The 15,546-nt window shown below is 40.2% G+C and overlaps 1 protein-coding gene across 5 annotated transcripts in view; it reads right to left on the bottom strand.

The window, feature by feature from the left end:
• LOC118542926 (putative tetratricopeptide repeat protein 41) overlaps nucleotides 1-15,520 on the bottom strand; it is an 86,934-nt gene extending 71,414 nt beyond the window's left edge. For 3 of the 5 annotated variants that reach the window (XM_078076492.1, XM_078076491.1, XM_036103542.2), the window contains exons 1-2: nucleotides 14,931-15,023; nucleotides 3,006-3,993 (exon numbers count right to left, since the gene is read on the bottom strand). In XM_078076492.1, the coding sequence (XP_077932618.1) occupies nucleotides 3,006-3,807 (802 nt within the window). In that variant the 5' untranslated portion in view covers nucleotides 3,808-3,993; nucleotides 14,931-15,023. Of the gene's footprint in view, nucleotides 1-3,005; nucleotides 4,267-14,930; nucleotides 15,024-15,151 lie in introns of those variants that run through there. The other 2 variants (XM_078076490.1, XM_036103547.2) reach the window with 2 other exon arrangements.
• Between the last annotated feature and the right edge of the window lie 26 nt (nucleotides 15,521-15,546).

Below are 15,546 nucleotides of genomic sequence, written 5' to 3' on the forward strand. Positions count from 1 at the left end.
CGTAGGATTCTAAGTTATTTCTTGACCTCAGAGTAACAAGGGCAAAAAAAAAAAAATCAAAAACTGGATTTGCTACATACATCTCCTCATCTTTTTTAGATTGTTATCTAAGTATGAAGTTACCTAATTCAATCTTGTGGCAAATGTATGTATGTCTATCCATGGCAGGAGTTGGGAGAATGGGGTGTATTTTTGGACAAGATGCCCTAATACAATGACAACCATGGGTACAGATGTAATTCTGCCATTGGGCAAGTCCCTTAAACTCTCTGGTAAAATAAGGGGCAGGGCTAGATGCTTGGATCTCTGAGCGATTCCTTCTAGTTTCAATTTACTGTAATTCTAAACTCATAGTTTAATTAAAGTCAAGGTGTTCTGGACTGCCAAAATGCCCTTCTGTCTCTGAAGACACTTATATCCCCCAAGGTTTTGTTTTTGCTTTTAATGGAGGGAGGCTGTTATGCAAGAAAATGAACGCTAGGTAGGTTGACCTCGTAGGTTCCCAAGATACTCACCTTGTGCCTCCACAGTTAACTGGGTTGCCCTCTGGTTCTGGTTAAAGCCAAATAGATCTGGAAGACCTACAGTCTGGCCAAAATCAGCTTCAAATTTCAAGATCTTAGACAGAATTGGGAATGATCCCACAGTTGCCTGGGTCTCTTGAGGTAAACCTGAACCTCACCCACTAAACTCAAGTATCTTCAAGGACCTCAGAAGTGTTTCTACCTGTTAAGAGCATAAACCAATAGCTCTACATTGCCTTACAATAACCACCGGCTTCCCAAATGGCCTTTTGTTACCTGCCCCCCAACCCCAACAGATTTTGGAACTACCTGAGTGACTAAAGGGTAGCAAAAATACAGAAGAAAAATAATATAGCACTTCTAAAGCCTTTTTTATAATTCTGTAACTTCTAATTCACACATTTAGTCCACATATTATACATTCAAAACTTAAGTCTAAAGCAACCTAATTTTTCAATAACTAAAATCAAAGGCTAAGGAGAATACGATGGAGAAATACCTTTGTCTCTAACCCAAATACACAGACAGACTTGATTCTTGAGCACATTAGGAAATATTAATCTATAAATGCAGGTCAGATTGAGATTAGTCAAAGAAAATCACTATTAACCATATTTCAAGCTTTAGCCAAATGCATATATTCTTCCAGGACTCATTTGTTGCTATTCGTTCTCATCAGCTATTTACTCTGTGCCTAATATGCGTCAGGCACTGTTTTTAGCTATTTTACACACATTATTACTCTCAAGGAGGCTAATGTTAACTCATTATGTAGAAGAAGAAACTAAGGCTTACCAATATTGTCATTTGCTCAAGGTCACACACAGCTAGGAACTGAAAAACCTGAGATCGTGTGTGTCCTTAGACATTCTAAAACTCCAAGCTTGTAGTAAATATTCAGGATATTTTTTGACACTCAACCATTCACCCTACCCTAGTTTCCATAACAGCCCCAGATTACCATCCGGTATCCCACCTGTCCCAACTCTCAGTTCATGTTATTCCAGTGGGTCTGACTCCACCTCCAGCTCAAGGGGGCATATGACCCAGGATGAGCCAATCAGAGCATCACCTGGCACCAGTGATTAAGTCAGATACAAGCATATGGTCCCAGGCAGGCTAATCAGAGACAGAAAGACTCGATGCTCGGACTTTGAGCCACTTCTGCTGGACTTGAACATGCAGCTACTACAGCCACCTTCCTTCCACGATGGAGGAGCCACCGAATTGCGGCAATATCAGGAGAGCAGAGCCATGCTGAGAAATAGTAAGAAACCAGGGCAGGTAATATCTTTTGAGCCACTGGTTGAATCCTGAGCTGAACCAGACCTAATCCTAGGCTTTAAAGTTATATAAGCTAATAAATTCCCTTTTTGTTAAAGCCAATTTGAGTCACCTGCAACCCAAAGAGATGATTGACACAATATTCTTTTCTAGGACTCCAAAAGGATTTGGCTTGTAGGCAGAGTTGATCGGCACCGGTGGGATTTCACCACCCGCCTCCCTCCCCACCAACACTGCATTCGAATGAGTTTAGGTGAGTCAACTCTGTCCGTTCAGTTCGCCGCAGATCCACCTGCTCCCTATCATAAGGACCATTGCCTACCTGGCCCCTGAAATCATTTGGGAATGCACCACCTGCCGTCACTTTGCAATCTCACATTCACTGGGCCCTTACAACAGTAATTCATAACCTTTTTTGGGGTCATTGAAAAAGGTCACTCTCATTGAAAGGTCATTCTCACCTTTTGAGAATCTGATCAAAGACACAGGCCATCTTCTTACCTTCTTATGCATGTAAACATACTATTTTTTATGTAATTTTAAGGGCACCACGGACCCCTCCCAAAGTCTGTCTAGGTGAAAAATCTCTGCCATACTCTAATATTGCTCTGCCATTTCTTTCTATGTGTCTACAAGACACTACTTTCAAAAATAAATGTAATCACTTCATTTAGAGGCAGAATGGCAAGCTGTGCTTCTCAGACTTTATGTGTATGCAACCCACCTGGTCATCTTATTAAAATGTAAACTCTTATTCAGTAGATCTGGAATGCTTCTCTAACAAGCTCCCAGGTAATGCTGAGGCTGCCGGTCCACGGATTACTGAGTTGTAAGGGTGAATGATATTTAGCAGTATCCCTGACCTCCACCCCTTAAGATGCCAGGAGCACTCCCCCCAGCTCTGCCACCAAAATGACTTCAGACGAGGCCAAATGTCCCGTAGGGGGACTGCCAGATATTTGAGGTCTTCTCCGAGCTCCTGGACTTCCTAAATAATCTTCCATGATCCTTTATTTGCTCTAATTTCCAGTTTCAAAAATCTTCAAGTGGGGAAATGCATGTTACAGAAATATGGTAACAATTTTAAATGCTTAGGGTATATTTTCAATCATTTCAAAAGTCCTCTTACGAGGAAGACATGCAAAACATATTAACTTTATGTTGATAACAGACTTAGCTATCTCCATAGTTACTCACCCATATTTTCAATCATTAAAGTGGCTGGGTAAAGTTGTTCTATCACAACTGACCAGTCCTTGAAAACCAGCTCACCCAACTCGTGGAGATCTTTATAAAATCGGACAGGGAGTCCTTTGCTAATAATCTTGGCCTTAAGTTTTCCGATCTTTAATTTTTCTTCGTCATTCAGAGAGCCTGAGGACAGCCTCTCTTTTTCCTCATCTAAAGTCTTCAGCAGCGTGGTTCCGGTCCTAAAGTAAAAATACTGAAATTGAGACTCATTCAGAAATGCTGCTTGGATGATCTCAAACTCCGTCAAACTGTAGTTGGGACTCTCCAGGACCCAAGGATAACCATTTTTTGCAGCAACATAGAGATTCTGCTCTACTGTGGATAAACTTGACAAGTCAGTTGCTTTGGAGAACAGTAAAGGCACCTGCTCAGGGAGAAAGTCCCCATATGTCTGACCCAGCATGCAGATGAAAAAGGGAAAGCAGGTGTTCACATAGTCGAGACAGAGCTTCAGATACTGGGAGTGGAGACAAGAATGCTGTCTAAACAGGTTGGAGGATAAGGGTGGCGGGGCCATCAACGCCGGCCACCTCAGGTCTACGGCTTTGAAATATGTGCCCCGGGAATTGCAGAGTTCATTAAGCTGAGGAAATATGTAGTTTGCCAAAAAGTCTCTCTCTTCTTGAAAGTCATTCAGAGTTGAGCAGATGTAAGGCTGAATGGGTTTCTGGAACTTTAAAACAAATTGGGCATACCTGTCTACATTTGCCTTCTGGCTTATTTCACTTTGCTCAGGGGATGACATCATGCTTAAAATATAACCATTTTCATCCTGGCATAGCTGCCAACATCCGCTGCTTCTGAAACTTCCTCCTAATTATGTTAGCTGCAAACACTCTGAGAACTTCCCCCAAAATGGTTTCTTTCTTATTGACCTGTGAATGTGAGAGGTGCCAACCAACGGACAGATCAGAGTTGAAAATCTAGTTTAAGACTGAAAAAGAAAAAAAACATTCATTTTAGGATTAAAGGAAGTTCCCATTTCTCCTCGTCTCCCTCAAAGCTTTTGCTGAGGAGCTGAGAACCACGAGGTGGGCAAGCACTGGACACAAGGCTCTCCCCCTTTCCCCAGCCTACCATTCCACCTTCCCAGTATTCCTTCCACCCACTGCTACTGCTGCTCCCTATAAATCTGGAAATCCTGCAAGGGGACTTCCTGAGAGTGTGAAAAGGAAGACAAACCCAGAGAAGGATCCTCATGTGTCTAGGAGCAGAATTAGCCAAGACCCATGACCAAGACCAGAAGCAAGAATGAACAGGTATGAAGTTGAGGTCAGGATAAGAAGATATCAAAGTGTCACAAGGCCCAAGACCAGTAATGCACCTGGCATGTGAGAGACACAAGGAAGTTGGGATCAAAGACCTTCACGGAGTTCTGTGATTTTTTTTTTTTTTAATCTAAAGTTGAGCAGACTCATACAAATTCCACCCACCTACATGAGCTGGGAATTCAAATCCACTAAGCTAATGATAAAACACACACCCTCCAACACTGACGTAGATATGCTTGCACCTTGCTCAGAAGCAAAAAAATTAAATGAAAACAACCCTTTTTTATGAGCTTTTTCTTAATGCAACTCATTTTCATACCAAGCATTATTTTTTTTTTGCCTCCACCTAAGTAGAAACATCATGTTACCGTGTATAGGGCAATTTTTAATCACAATCACCTGACAAGAATAATGCAGTACCTTTTTAAAAAGTGTTAACCCTTTTGCTTTTAATTGTCACAATCGTTCAATAATAGATAATATTGCCACCCTACTTTACAGACAAAGAAACAAAAGTTCAAACAGGATAAGCAACATGTCCAAAGTCACTTGGCTAGTGAGTGGAGAGCAGGTATCTAAACACAGGTTAGCCTGACTCCAGAACAAATACTTTATAGTGTCTCTATATTATAGAGATAATGAAATCCCTTAAATCAATGGGTGGAAGCACCTATCCAATAAATGATATTGTAATAAATAGGTGGCAATTTGAAAAAAAAAAGTTTAAGCTGTACTCTCACACTACTGCACCCCCCCCAAAAAAAAATCTTTAAAAAATGACAGAATAGGTGTCCTGGGTGCTTTATTAACAGACTTCTCTCCAGCCAAGTAGGAAGCTAGAATTAGATTATCAGCCCTTGCAAATATTCACCTTCTCCTAGTCCCATACAATCAGAGGTCATTTCTATTTTGGTCTGTACCATGTCCTCAACACCTAGTATAATGACTGGCTAAGAGTGGGTGATAGGTAAATATTTGTTGAATGAAAAAATTTAATATAATTTTTAAATGAAAAGAAAATATAATTAAATATTTACCAAACCTGGAGAGGACTTCCGAAACTTATAAGCTGTAGAAGAAATCACAAAGGATGGACACATATGGTTACATTTTGAAAAGATGTAAAAGGCAATCAACGGACTGTAAAAAAATATTTGCTACAAATAAGTATATCTTTATTCTAAAAAAAAAATACTGGCATCCTAGTAGACATATAAGCAAAAGATACAAACAGATAAAAAGAAAAAACAATACAAGAATACATATAAAAGCACATGCAATCTTTCTAGAATTCAAAAAAAACTTTAAAGCAATGATATAGATTTTTTTAAGTGTAAGTATGTAACACTGGTGAAACTTTTATCTCATATACAGCTATGGAACTGTAAACTGGTAATTTTGGAAAGCTATTGGAAGGTATATTTAGAAAATAAATGACAATATATTTCAAAATATATTAAAGTGTTTACAATTTTTGACTCAGTGATTCTACTTTCTGGGAATCACTCCAAGGAATTAATCAAAATAGCGAAAAACTATAGCCATTAAGATGCCATTACATTGTTTATGATAGAAAAAAATGATAAAAGAAAGCAAGCAAACTAAGTGGTCTTTGCTTTGCTAAGGGAATAACCGCAGATGGCAGGTTGTACATCTGTTAAAAAGACAGTTACGGACTTCTGCTTGTAGCCATGATAGAATAATAGGGACTAGACATACCTATCCTCTTCAGAAAATTAGAAAACTAGACAAAATATAATAGCTTTTTTCAAATATTAGATCTCAGGCAGTATGGGAGTGTGAATCCTGAGAGACGTGAACTAGGGAAGTTTATCAGAAAAAGAAGACTTCAGAACAAAGAGTATTACTAGGAATAGAGAGTGACGTTACATAATGATAAAGCAGTCAGTCCACCAAAAAGACGTAACAATCCTAAGAGTGTATGCACCTAACAACAGAGCTCCAAAATATACAAAGCAAAAACTGGCAGAAATGAAAGGAGAAACAGACAAACCCTTAACACAGAGATTTCAACATTCCCATTCATATATTATGTATTTCATGCTGCAACAGCAGAGTTGAGCAGTGGAGCCTGTGAGCAGGCTTTGAGTACAAAGCCTGAAATATTTTCTATCTGGCCCTTTAAATGATATTCCCTGACCTCCATTCTGGGCTACAAACTAAAATCATCAAATCTGAAAGAATTGAAACCATATAAAGTATGCTCTCTAACCACAATAGTTAAATTAAATTAGAAACGAATAGAAAGATACTTGAAAAATTCACAAATTTTGGGAATTAAACATTTCATTTCTAAATTTCTAAACTTGTGGGTGGAAAAGAAAGTAAAAAGAAAAATTAGAACAGTGATAGAAAGCAGATCACTGCTTGCCTGGTGGAGAGTGGGGAAGGAAATAACTTGGAAGGGTCGCGAAGGAACTCTTTAGGGCAATAGAAATTTTTTTTTTAAGATTTTATTTATTTATGAGAGAGAGAGAGAGCATGAGCAGGGGGGCAGGGGCAGAGAGAGAAGCAGACTCCGCGCTGAGTGGGAGCCCGATGTGGGGCTCAATGTGGGGCTCAATGTGGGGCTTGATCCCAGGACCCTGAAATCATGACCTGAGCCGAAAGCGGATGCTTGCTTAACTGATTGAGCCACTCAGGCGCCCTGGGAATTTTAATTATAGTGGTGGTTAAGTATAGGCATTCATCAAAATTTATCAACTGAACATTTAAAATGGGTGCATTTAAATTTTATATAAATTATACTGAATTAAAGTTATTTCTTAAAGAGTCTGAGAACTAGCAAGGGGAAAATATTTATAAGGGTTAGGTAAAAAGAAAAAAAACTATAGGCCATAGAAGACCAATTCCCTGGATTCAAGTTCTTATAGCAAGTTTCTTAATTTTACCATGCTTCAGTTTCCTCATCTGCAAAATAGGGATAACAGTATCTATATCATAAAATAGTTCAGAAGATCAAACATGTAAAATGCTAAGAACAATACCTATAAAAAATATTCAATGAATGTTAACTATCATTATTAGAAAAAATGCACATGAGAAAAAAACAGGAAAGAAAAATGATATGGTAGCTGTGTAAGAATGGCTAACTATGGCAGATTGTAGTGTCTCTATTTCTCTAATCAAAATGACTGTAAATTGTAGCTTTATTGTTTTAATTTTTTAAATTAAAAAATCATAATCTCTACGGGCACCTGGCTGGCTCAGTTGGCAGAGTATGCAACTCTTGGTCTCGGGGTTGTGGGTTCAAGCCCCATACTGGGTGTAGAGATTGCTTAAAAATAAAATCTTAGGGGCACCTGGGTGGTTCAGTCTGTTAAACATCTGCCTCAGGTGTTGATCTCAGGGTCCTGGGATGGAGCCCCGCATCAGGCTCCCTGCTCAGTGGGAAGTCTGCCTGCCCCTCCCGCCCCTGCTCATGCTCGTGTGCATGCTCTCTCTCTCTGTCAAATAAATAAAAATCTTTTTTAAAAATCTTAAAAAAAGATAAAATAAAAAATAATAATCTCCACACCTTGCTCTACAACTGCTAATAATGAGCCTTCCCAGTTTTTGCAGAAATAGGGGACTAAGGTGGGGGAGAGCGGGAGCAAAAGGAACTTAAATGGAAGGAGTTATTTTTGAATGGAAAGAAAATATAGAAAATACATGACTTCTAATTTTTAAAACAATTTAATACAAAAAAAAATTTTAACTGGAAGCTTCATTATAACCATAAGTGCAAAACACTTATCATATGCCACAAATAGATAGTAGGCATAAAAATAAATGCATTAAAAAGCAAACTGAAAAACTTCTAGTTAGATACACTTCTCTTTTTACTGAATAGATTAACATGTATTTATTAGAGAGACATTTAAGACAAACTTGTACCAAACTAGCTTTCTCTTGGCCTAATCAAAAAGACTGAAGTAGAATTGAAAGGTCCAACATCTGCACCAGGGAATCAAAGTTATTTAATATCTGTCCCTGGCCCATCTGATAGCAGTAAGGGGAATGAGAGTGGGTACGCCCCTGGAGGTTGAACATGGGTGTTAGAGTCATATAAACCCTGCCTCAAACTGACTCTGACACCGGTAAATCTAGAAATGAGGACCACACCCTCGTGACAGGATTAAATGAGACCTGGCATAATAAGCACCTAATTGTGCTAAAAATTTGTTTTAACCCTGCTAAAATGGACTTCTCAGAAAGAAATATCCTTCTCAACAGATTTCTTAAGCAAGTTATCACTGTTTAATTTATTTATAACCTACAAGGTCCATACTAAGCCCTCAATGTTTGCTATTCCCATTGCTGTCAACGTTAATATTACCTTTACCGCAAATGTTTGCCTTCATATTTTGTGATAAAGCAGCCTCAACAGCATTGCTCCATATATCACTGTACTTAGTTACTATGAGAATATCTATTAACTGGTCAAAAGTTCCTCTGACCTTTTACAGAAATTCCTCTCAATATTTTTGTTTTTTAAAGATTTTATTTATTCATTTATTTGAGAGAGTGAGAGAGAGAGAGAGAGAGAGCACATGAAGGGGGGAGGGTCAGAGGGAGAAGTAGACTCCCTGCCGAGCAGGGAGCCCGATGCGGGACTCGATGCGGGACTCGATCCAGGGACTCCAGGATCATGACCTGAGCCGAAGGCAGTCGCTTAACCAACTGAGCCACCCAGGCTCCCCTGAGTATAGAAATTTCTAAGCCTTAAAATATTGAGAGAGGGGCGTAAGAAATTTTTAAAATATGAATAGTTCTACTTTGATCCACCAATACCTACATCATTTAATTTCTCGGGACCTCAAATTCCTTAAGCTGTTTTTTAAAAAGGAGGTGGGGGGGGACGCTTCATATGGGAGATAAATTGGTATAGCCTTTTTTCAGAGGAATTGGTAAATACCCATAGAATTTTGAATGCACATATGCTTTAATCTATTCCAAAACTAAATATTTATCTTCCAGATAAAAATAAAAAACCTGTGCATATTAAAGCATTCTCTGCAGCATTGACTGTAATAGCAATAGACTGGAAACAATACAAATGCCTATCAAATAGGAAAGATTAAAAAGAATGAGACATCAAAGAGGTATTAAGTGGATTAAGCTGATGTGTATTGTTTCATTTATCTTTAAAGAAAATCAAAATTTTCATCTTTAATTTTACCACACACACGTACTTTGCACACATACAAAGGTCTGGAAGGAACCTCTATCAGTACTGACCTCTATAGAATAGGAACAATGAGGTGGGAAAAACCTAGAACTTTTTACCTTTGACCTATACTTCCCTATACCAACTGGGCACTTTTTTAAACCATGAAAATGTATTCGTTTTATCATTTAAAACTGAAAGGGAAAGTTGTAGAACTACATGATTTCCAAGATTCCTTCCAGCTCTAAAACTCTATTTGGTCCCTAATGTAAATTATCATCAACATGGCTGATTGGATCATGCAAAATATCAACTTACCACAACTTAAAATGTAACAAATCTTATTTGAAGTTCAATTCCTTTTACACTCTGCTAGTGTCCAAAGTCGATAGAAGACAATTAGATAGATATTTTTTAATTGACCTATTTTTCTAAGGCAGACTCTAGGGAGATATTTGTTTTTAATTACTAGAACATAAAATATAGGGTGCCTGGGTGGCTCAGATGGTTAAGCGTCTGCCTTCAGCTCAGGTCATGATCTCAGGGTCCTGGGATCGAGTCCCGCATCGGGCTCCCTGCTCCTTGGGAGCCTGCTTCTCCCTCTGCCTCTCTCTCTCTCTCTCTCTGTCTCTGTCTCTCATGAATAAATAAATAAAATCTTTAAAAAAAAAAAGAACATAAAATATAAACTGTAAGACTACAGGTGAATTTAATTTAAAACAGGTGTAGGAGCAGCTGGGTGGCTCAGTCAGTTAAGCATCTGACTATGATCTCAGCTCAGGTCTCAATCTCACCATCATGAGTCCAAACCCTGCACTGGGCTCCACGCTGTGCGTGGAGCCTACTTAAAAAGGGGGGGGGGGCGCCTGGGTGGCTCAGTCAGTTAAGCAACTGCCTTCTGCTCAGGTCATGATCCTAGGGTCCTGGGATTGAGCCCCAAATAGGGCTCCCTGCTCAGTTTAGAGCCTGCATCTCCCTTTCTCTCTGCTGCTCCCCCTGCTTGTGCACTCTCATGTGCTCTCTCTATCAAATAAATAAAATCTTTTTTAAAAAAACAGGTTTAGACTTTCTAATTGCATAAGAAAGTTACGGCACCCAGAGATTTTATTAGCAAATGCAGGTAACCATTTTATAAATCCAAAGTCAATTCTCAAGCAAGCTAATTTGGTGTAAGCTGGGGCCTGGTATAGGGAAAAGATCACAAATATTCCAAAATCACAGCTAAAACTAATCAAAAATAAGATATAATATAAACTATAGTTACATTAAATATTTAGAAACACATTTATTGTTCTACAGCCAAAATAATACAAGTTCTAGTTTGGAAACATTACATAAATTACTTGATGAAAAACCACTCAGAAGTTAATATAAGAAAATAATTATGGCTGTTTAATGTCTTCCCTAAAATCTCTCTTTTTTTTTGAAACCTTCAAATAGGACCAAGGCATTCTGTATCTGCCATGTGGAGCCGCATCTACCTGTACAATTTACTATGATGGACAATGTGAGGCAGACGATCCTTCGGCCAGAACAACTAGAGAAGCTAGGTAAGATACTTGAGAATTTGTTTAAAGGCATCAGGATTTTGTAGTGATCCGAAGGGGTACATGCACCCCAATGTTTACAGCAGCAATGTCCACAATAGCCAAACTATGGAAAAAGCCAAGATGTCCATCAACCGATGAATGCATAAAGAAGATGTGATGTATATACACACAATGGAATATTATGCAGCTATCAAAAAATGAAATCTTGCCATTTACAATGACGTGAATGGAACTAGAGGGTATTATGCTAAGCGAAATAAGTCGATCAGAGAAAGACAAGTATCGTATGATCTCACTGATATGAGGAATTTGAGAAACAAGACAGAGGACCATAGGGAAAGGGAGGAAAAAATGAAACAAGATGAAACCAGAGAGGGAGACAAACCTTAAGAGACTCTTAATCTCAGGAAACAAACTGAGGGTTGCGGGAGTGGTGGGGGGTGGGAGGGATGGGGTGGCTGGATGATGGACATTGGGGAGGGTATGTGCTATGGTGAGTGCTGCAAATTGTGTAAGACTGATGAATCACAGACCTGTACCTCTGAAACAAATAATACATTATATGTTAAAAAAAAAAAAAGAAGAAGAAGAAGAAGATAGAAGGAAGGGGGGGGAATCGGAGGGGGAGACAAACCATGAGACTATGAACTCTGAGAAATAAACTGAGGGTTTTAGAGGGGAGGGGTGGGGGGGATGGGTTAGCCTGGTGATGGGTATTAAGGAGGGCACGTATTGCATGGAGCACTGGGTGTTATACGCAAACAATGAATCATGGGACACTACATCAAAAACTAATGATGTAATGTATGGGGACTAACATAAATAATAAAATAAAATTTTAAAAAATTAATTTTTTAAAAAGGCATCAGGATTTGAGGAGACAAGATTTCAGAAAGAAAGGAAGCTTTGAGAAGTGAGCCCTACATTTTCTGTTGCTTTTCCCCTCAAAGTACTTGCTGATTCTTATGCCACACGGAACCTATATTCTTGGAAGAAAGCACAATGCTGATAAGCGGCAGCCTCATAGTGCTAGTGCTAGAAAGACAAAAATTGGAATTCAGGGCCCAGCAGGGAGGAGGCCTGGTAAACACCCTAGGCTTTCTGTTGTATTTTCTGGATGCTCAATCTGCAAAGGTTTCCTGCATTCCTAGTGTGTGCTCACAGATGCTCTCATTTTCTTCTAAGCTGGATTTTTTTCTTTTTTAAGTAAGCTCCATGCCCAGTGTGGAGCCCAGTGTGGGGCTTAAACTCACAACCCTGAGATCAAGACCTGAGCTGAAATCAACAGTCAGTCGCTTAACCAACTGAGCCACCTCGGCACCCCTAAATGAAGTCTTAAATTTCCACTTCCGTGTGCTTTTCGCAAGATTAGAGCAAGTCTATTGGTGTTTATATATTTATCCTACAGTCAATAATTTACCAGATTTTCATACTCATTATAATGTTTTCTGCCTAACTAGAGTCTGTTGGGTTTCCAGGGTATACAGTTATTTCACCAGTAAGAAGGAATTCCAAAATAAAAGACTTTGACTTTCCTAAAATTAATGTCAATTACTTCATTTTCTTGTCTTAGACCCTCCAAAACAGTGTGGGACAATACTGACAAAAACAGGCATGTCTGTCTGGTTCCTGATTCCTACTGAAACAGGTTTTAGTGTTGTATTGTTTAGAATGACAGTTGCTATCAATTTTTTTTGATCAAGATATAATTTACATATAACAAAATCCACTCTTCCTTAAGTGTGGAGATTTTACCACCATGTGTTTTTACCACCACCAAAATCAAGATCAAAAGCACTTCCATCACTCCAAAAAGGCCCCTCATACTTTTCTGCAGTCATTCTCTTACATCTTTGCTTCACTTTAAATAAGATACATGCACCTATGAAACTCCGCTGTTAATATCTGTTCAAGCTCTGCACAGAGACCATATCTATATTGCTCACCCCTATGCAGCCAGCACCTTGCAGAACACCTGGCACATACCAGATCAACACTTGCTGAATTAATGAATGAATGAATGAATGAATGAACCAATCAACCAACAAATTCACCTTAGTGCTCATCCCCATTCCTTAAGCTCCCTAATTCCAACTGCTTTCCTGCCTTAATCTCCCTGGTCTGCACTCTCCCTGCCTCCTCACTGCTGGACTACACCTGTCTACCAGGTTAGCTATCCATTGCCCGTAATGGCACCCCTTTGGCTAAATGGCTTTCTCTTCCAAGAAGAGACTTACCAACAACAACAAAGGTAGTTGTTTCCAGTAGGTCCATGGACATACAGTATCAAAGGGAAAAACTAAAATTAGGAAGCAAGGGAATCAGATCCAAAGATAGGGAGTTTAATAACAGCCCGGAGTATAAATTCTGGAGGAACTAGACCAAGATGGGAAGTGAGAATCAATAATGGGTAAAAAGTCAGAAGAGGTGGGTACCCCAAGTGAGAAAAAACAAGGCTGGGATCCGAATAAGCTGCCCTTTACTTGCACAGGGCACAAAAACAGGGATCCTGTCTTAAAGGGGCAGAGCCAAGCCAGACAAGAGCTGGCCATCTTCTGCCAGTCTATGTCTTACATCCTGCCTGCCTCATAAATTCCCACCATCATCTGATGAACCGTCTACTCACAAGCAATGGATCTATTTTGGAGGACATGTCTCATTTTCAGTTCCCTCCAGGTGCAACCCGAACTAGCCACCCCTGACTCCTTAAGATAGAATTTGCAATTTCAGAACTGGTTGCTTACTTGTTCAGAGCTAGAGAAAGAGGTGAAGAAGTTGAGTTGTGAAATGCAGAAAAGTGAAAGAACTCATCTTTTCTGAAAGCAAAAAAATAAACAGGAGTTAAAATATACAAAGATGCAATTATTTGAGATTTCTGAATGTAATTCTCACCCTAGTATACTCTTAAAAAAAAAAAAAGATACAGACACAAAAGCATAAAAAAAAAAAAAAAAAAAGCTTTGTAAGGTATCCTTTGCTTACTAGTAACAAATGTTGGTAATTTGAGCAGATGTAAATAAGTCACCACCACAATGTGTAAACACCAACCACAGAATTAAGATTGGCAAACCTAAATAGGGGAAGCTGAAAAAAGATTATGACAGCCTGTCACTGAAAAGCTTGTTTTCAGGAATTCGAATGAATATCTGAACACAAATTCCAAGTTCCATTTTCCTGGAGGAAGCAACAAGAAAGGGAGTGTTTTTTGTTGGAAAGAAGGTCGGAGTTGGGGTCGGGGAGAAGTATGTAAAGACTAGGTTAATAAACACAAAATAAATATTTCCAAAGACGCAAGCGTGGGGTGAGGGACTTCCCTTGCCGGAAAGACACCTGGTCCTTTGTGTCTTCCTAAACGCTGAGTAGGTATTTCTATGAAGTTACAAAGCTGCACACTCTCTCATTTGCAGCCCCACAGGTTTTGCTTTCAAATATCTGCAGGTGTATCCTCCTGCACAGGGTAAACGAGGTTTTTTTCCCCCTTTTCTGTGCTAGACAGAACTTTACGAACACGCTCTCCACCTGACAATAGGAATTCTAGGGCCGCCGGCCACCATCTCTGAAATTTAGGAGTGAGTTGAGGGCATCAAAGTTGCTCTCAATTTCTCTCAAGGGAAAAAAAAGAAGCCCCACTATCCTCTCCTGCAAACCGGATCAAGGAGGCCGCAGGTTTCGGCCACTGAACACGGAGAGGCAGCGAGGGCTCCGACGGCCCCCCAAGTGACGCACGAGAAGCCAGATTCGTGTTTACCAGCCGGAGGCCGAGCCCAGACTCGGAGAGGCCAACCCCCGAACACAGGGCGGCCGCAGCCAAGGTGTCGGAGCTTCCCAGGCCTGTTTCTACAGGCCGTGTACACTGGAGAGTCCTGGAATAAACACGGACCTCTACTACAAGCAGAACAAGACGTAAACTCTAAAACACGCAGCGTATAGTTCCCGCAAAGACACGTTGGGAAATGCGGCAGGGCTAAACTACGCAGCTGGTCCACAGGCCAAAGACTACGATTCCCAGCATTCAATACAGTGTACCCCCTGGTATGTTGCATGCCGGGAACTGTAGTTCCTCACCACCTCCATCTAAAAAGTACTCCGGCGATTTTCAACCTCTCACGTGTTTCTCTTCTCCCGGATGCACTGCCAAAGAAGAAAGCTGACTGCGAAAAGGCGCGCGGGAATCATTCCCAACGTGACCCCACGCGTAGAAAGGGAAAGTGAAGAACCGTTGCCATGACTACCGTTTCTTCTGGTCACGGAATAAACGCGCTCAAGGATCCGGAAGTGGTTCCTCTGCGACCTCTCCAAAACGAGGGGATGTGTTCTGTGCTGACGTTCATTGGGCCGTTTCCCTGAGAAACCAAAGCTACCCGGGCAAGGGGGCGGTCCCATGTGAGAGGGGCCCGCGGAGCCATTTGATTGGAGAAGAGAGGCTATTGCTGACCAATCGGAGGGAGCCACGCTTCGGGCATCGGGCACCGCACCTGGACAGCTCCGATTGGTAC

Source organism: Halichoerus grypus, chromosome 6, assembly GCF_964656455.1.
Source record: "Halichoerus grypus chromosome 6, mHalGry1.hap1.1, whole genome shotgun sequence".
Lineage (NCBI taxonomy): Eukaryota > Metazoa > Chordata > Mammalia > Carnivora > Phocidae > Halichoerus > Halichoerus grypus.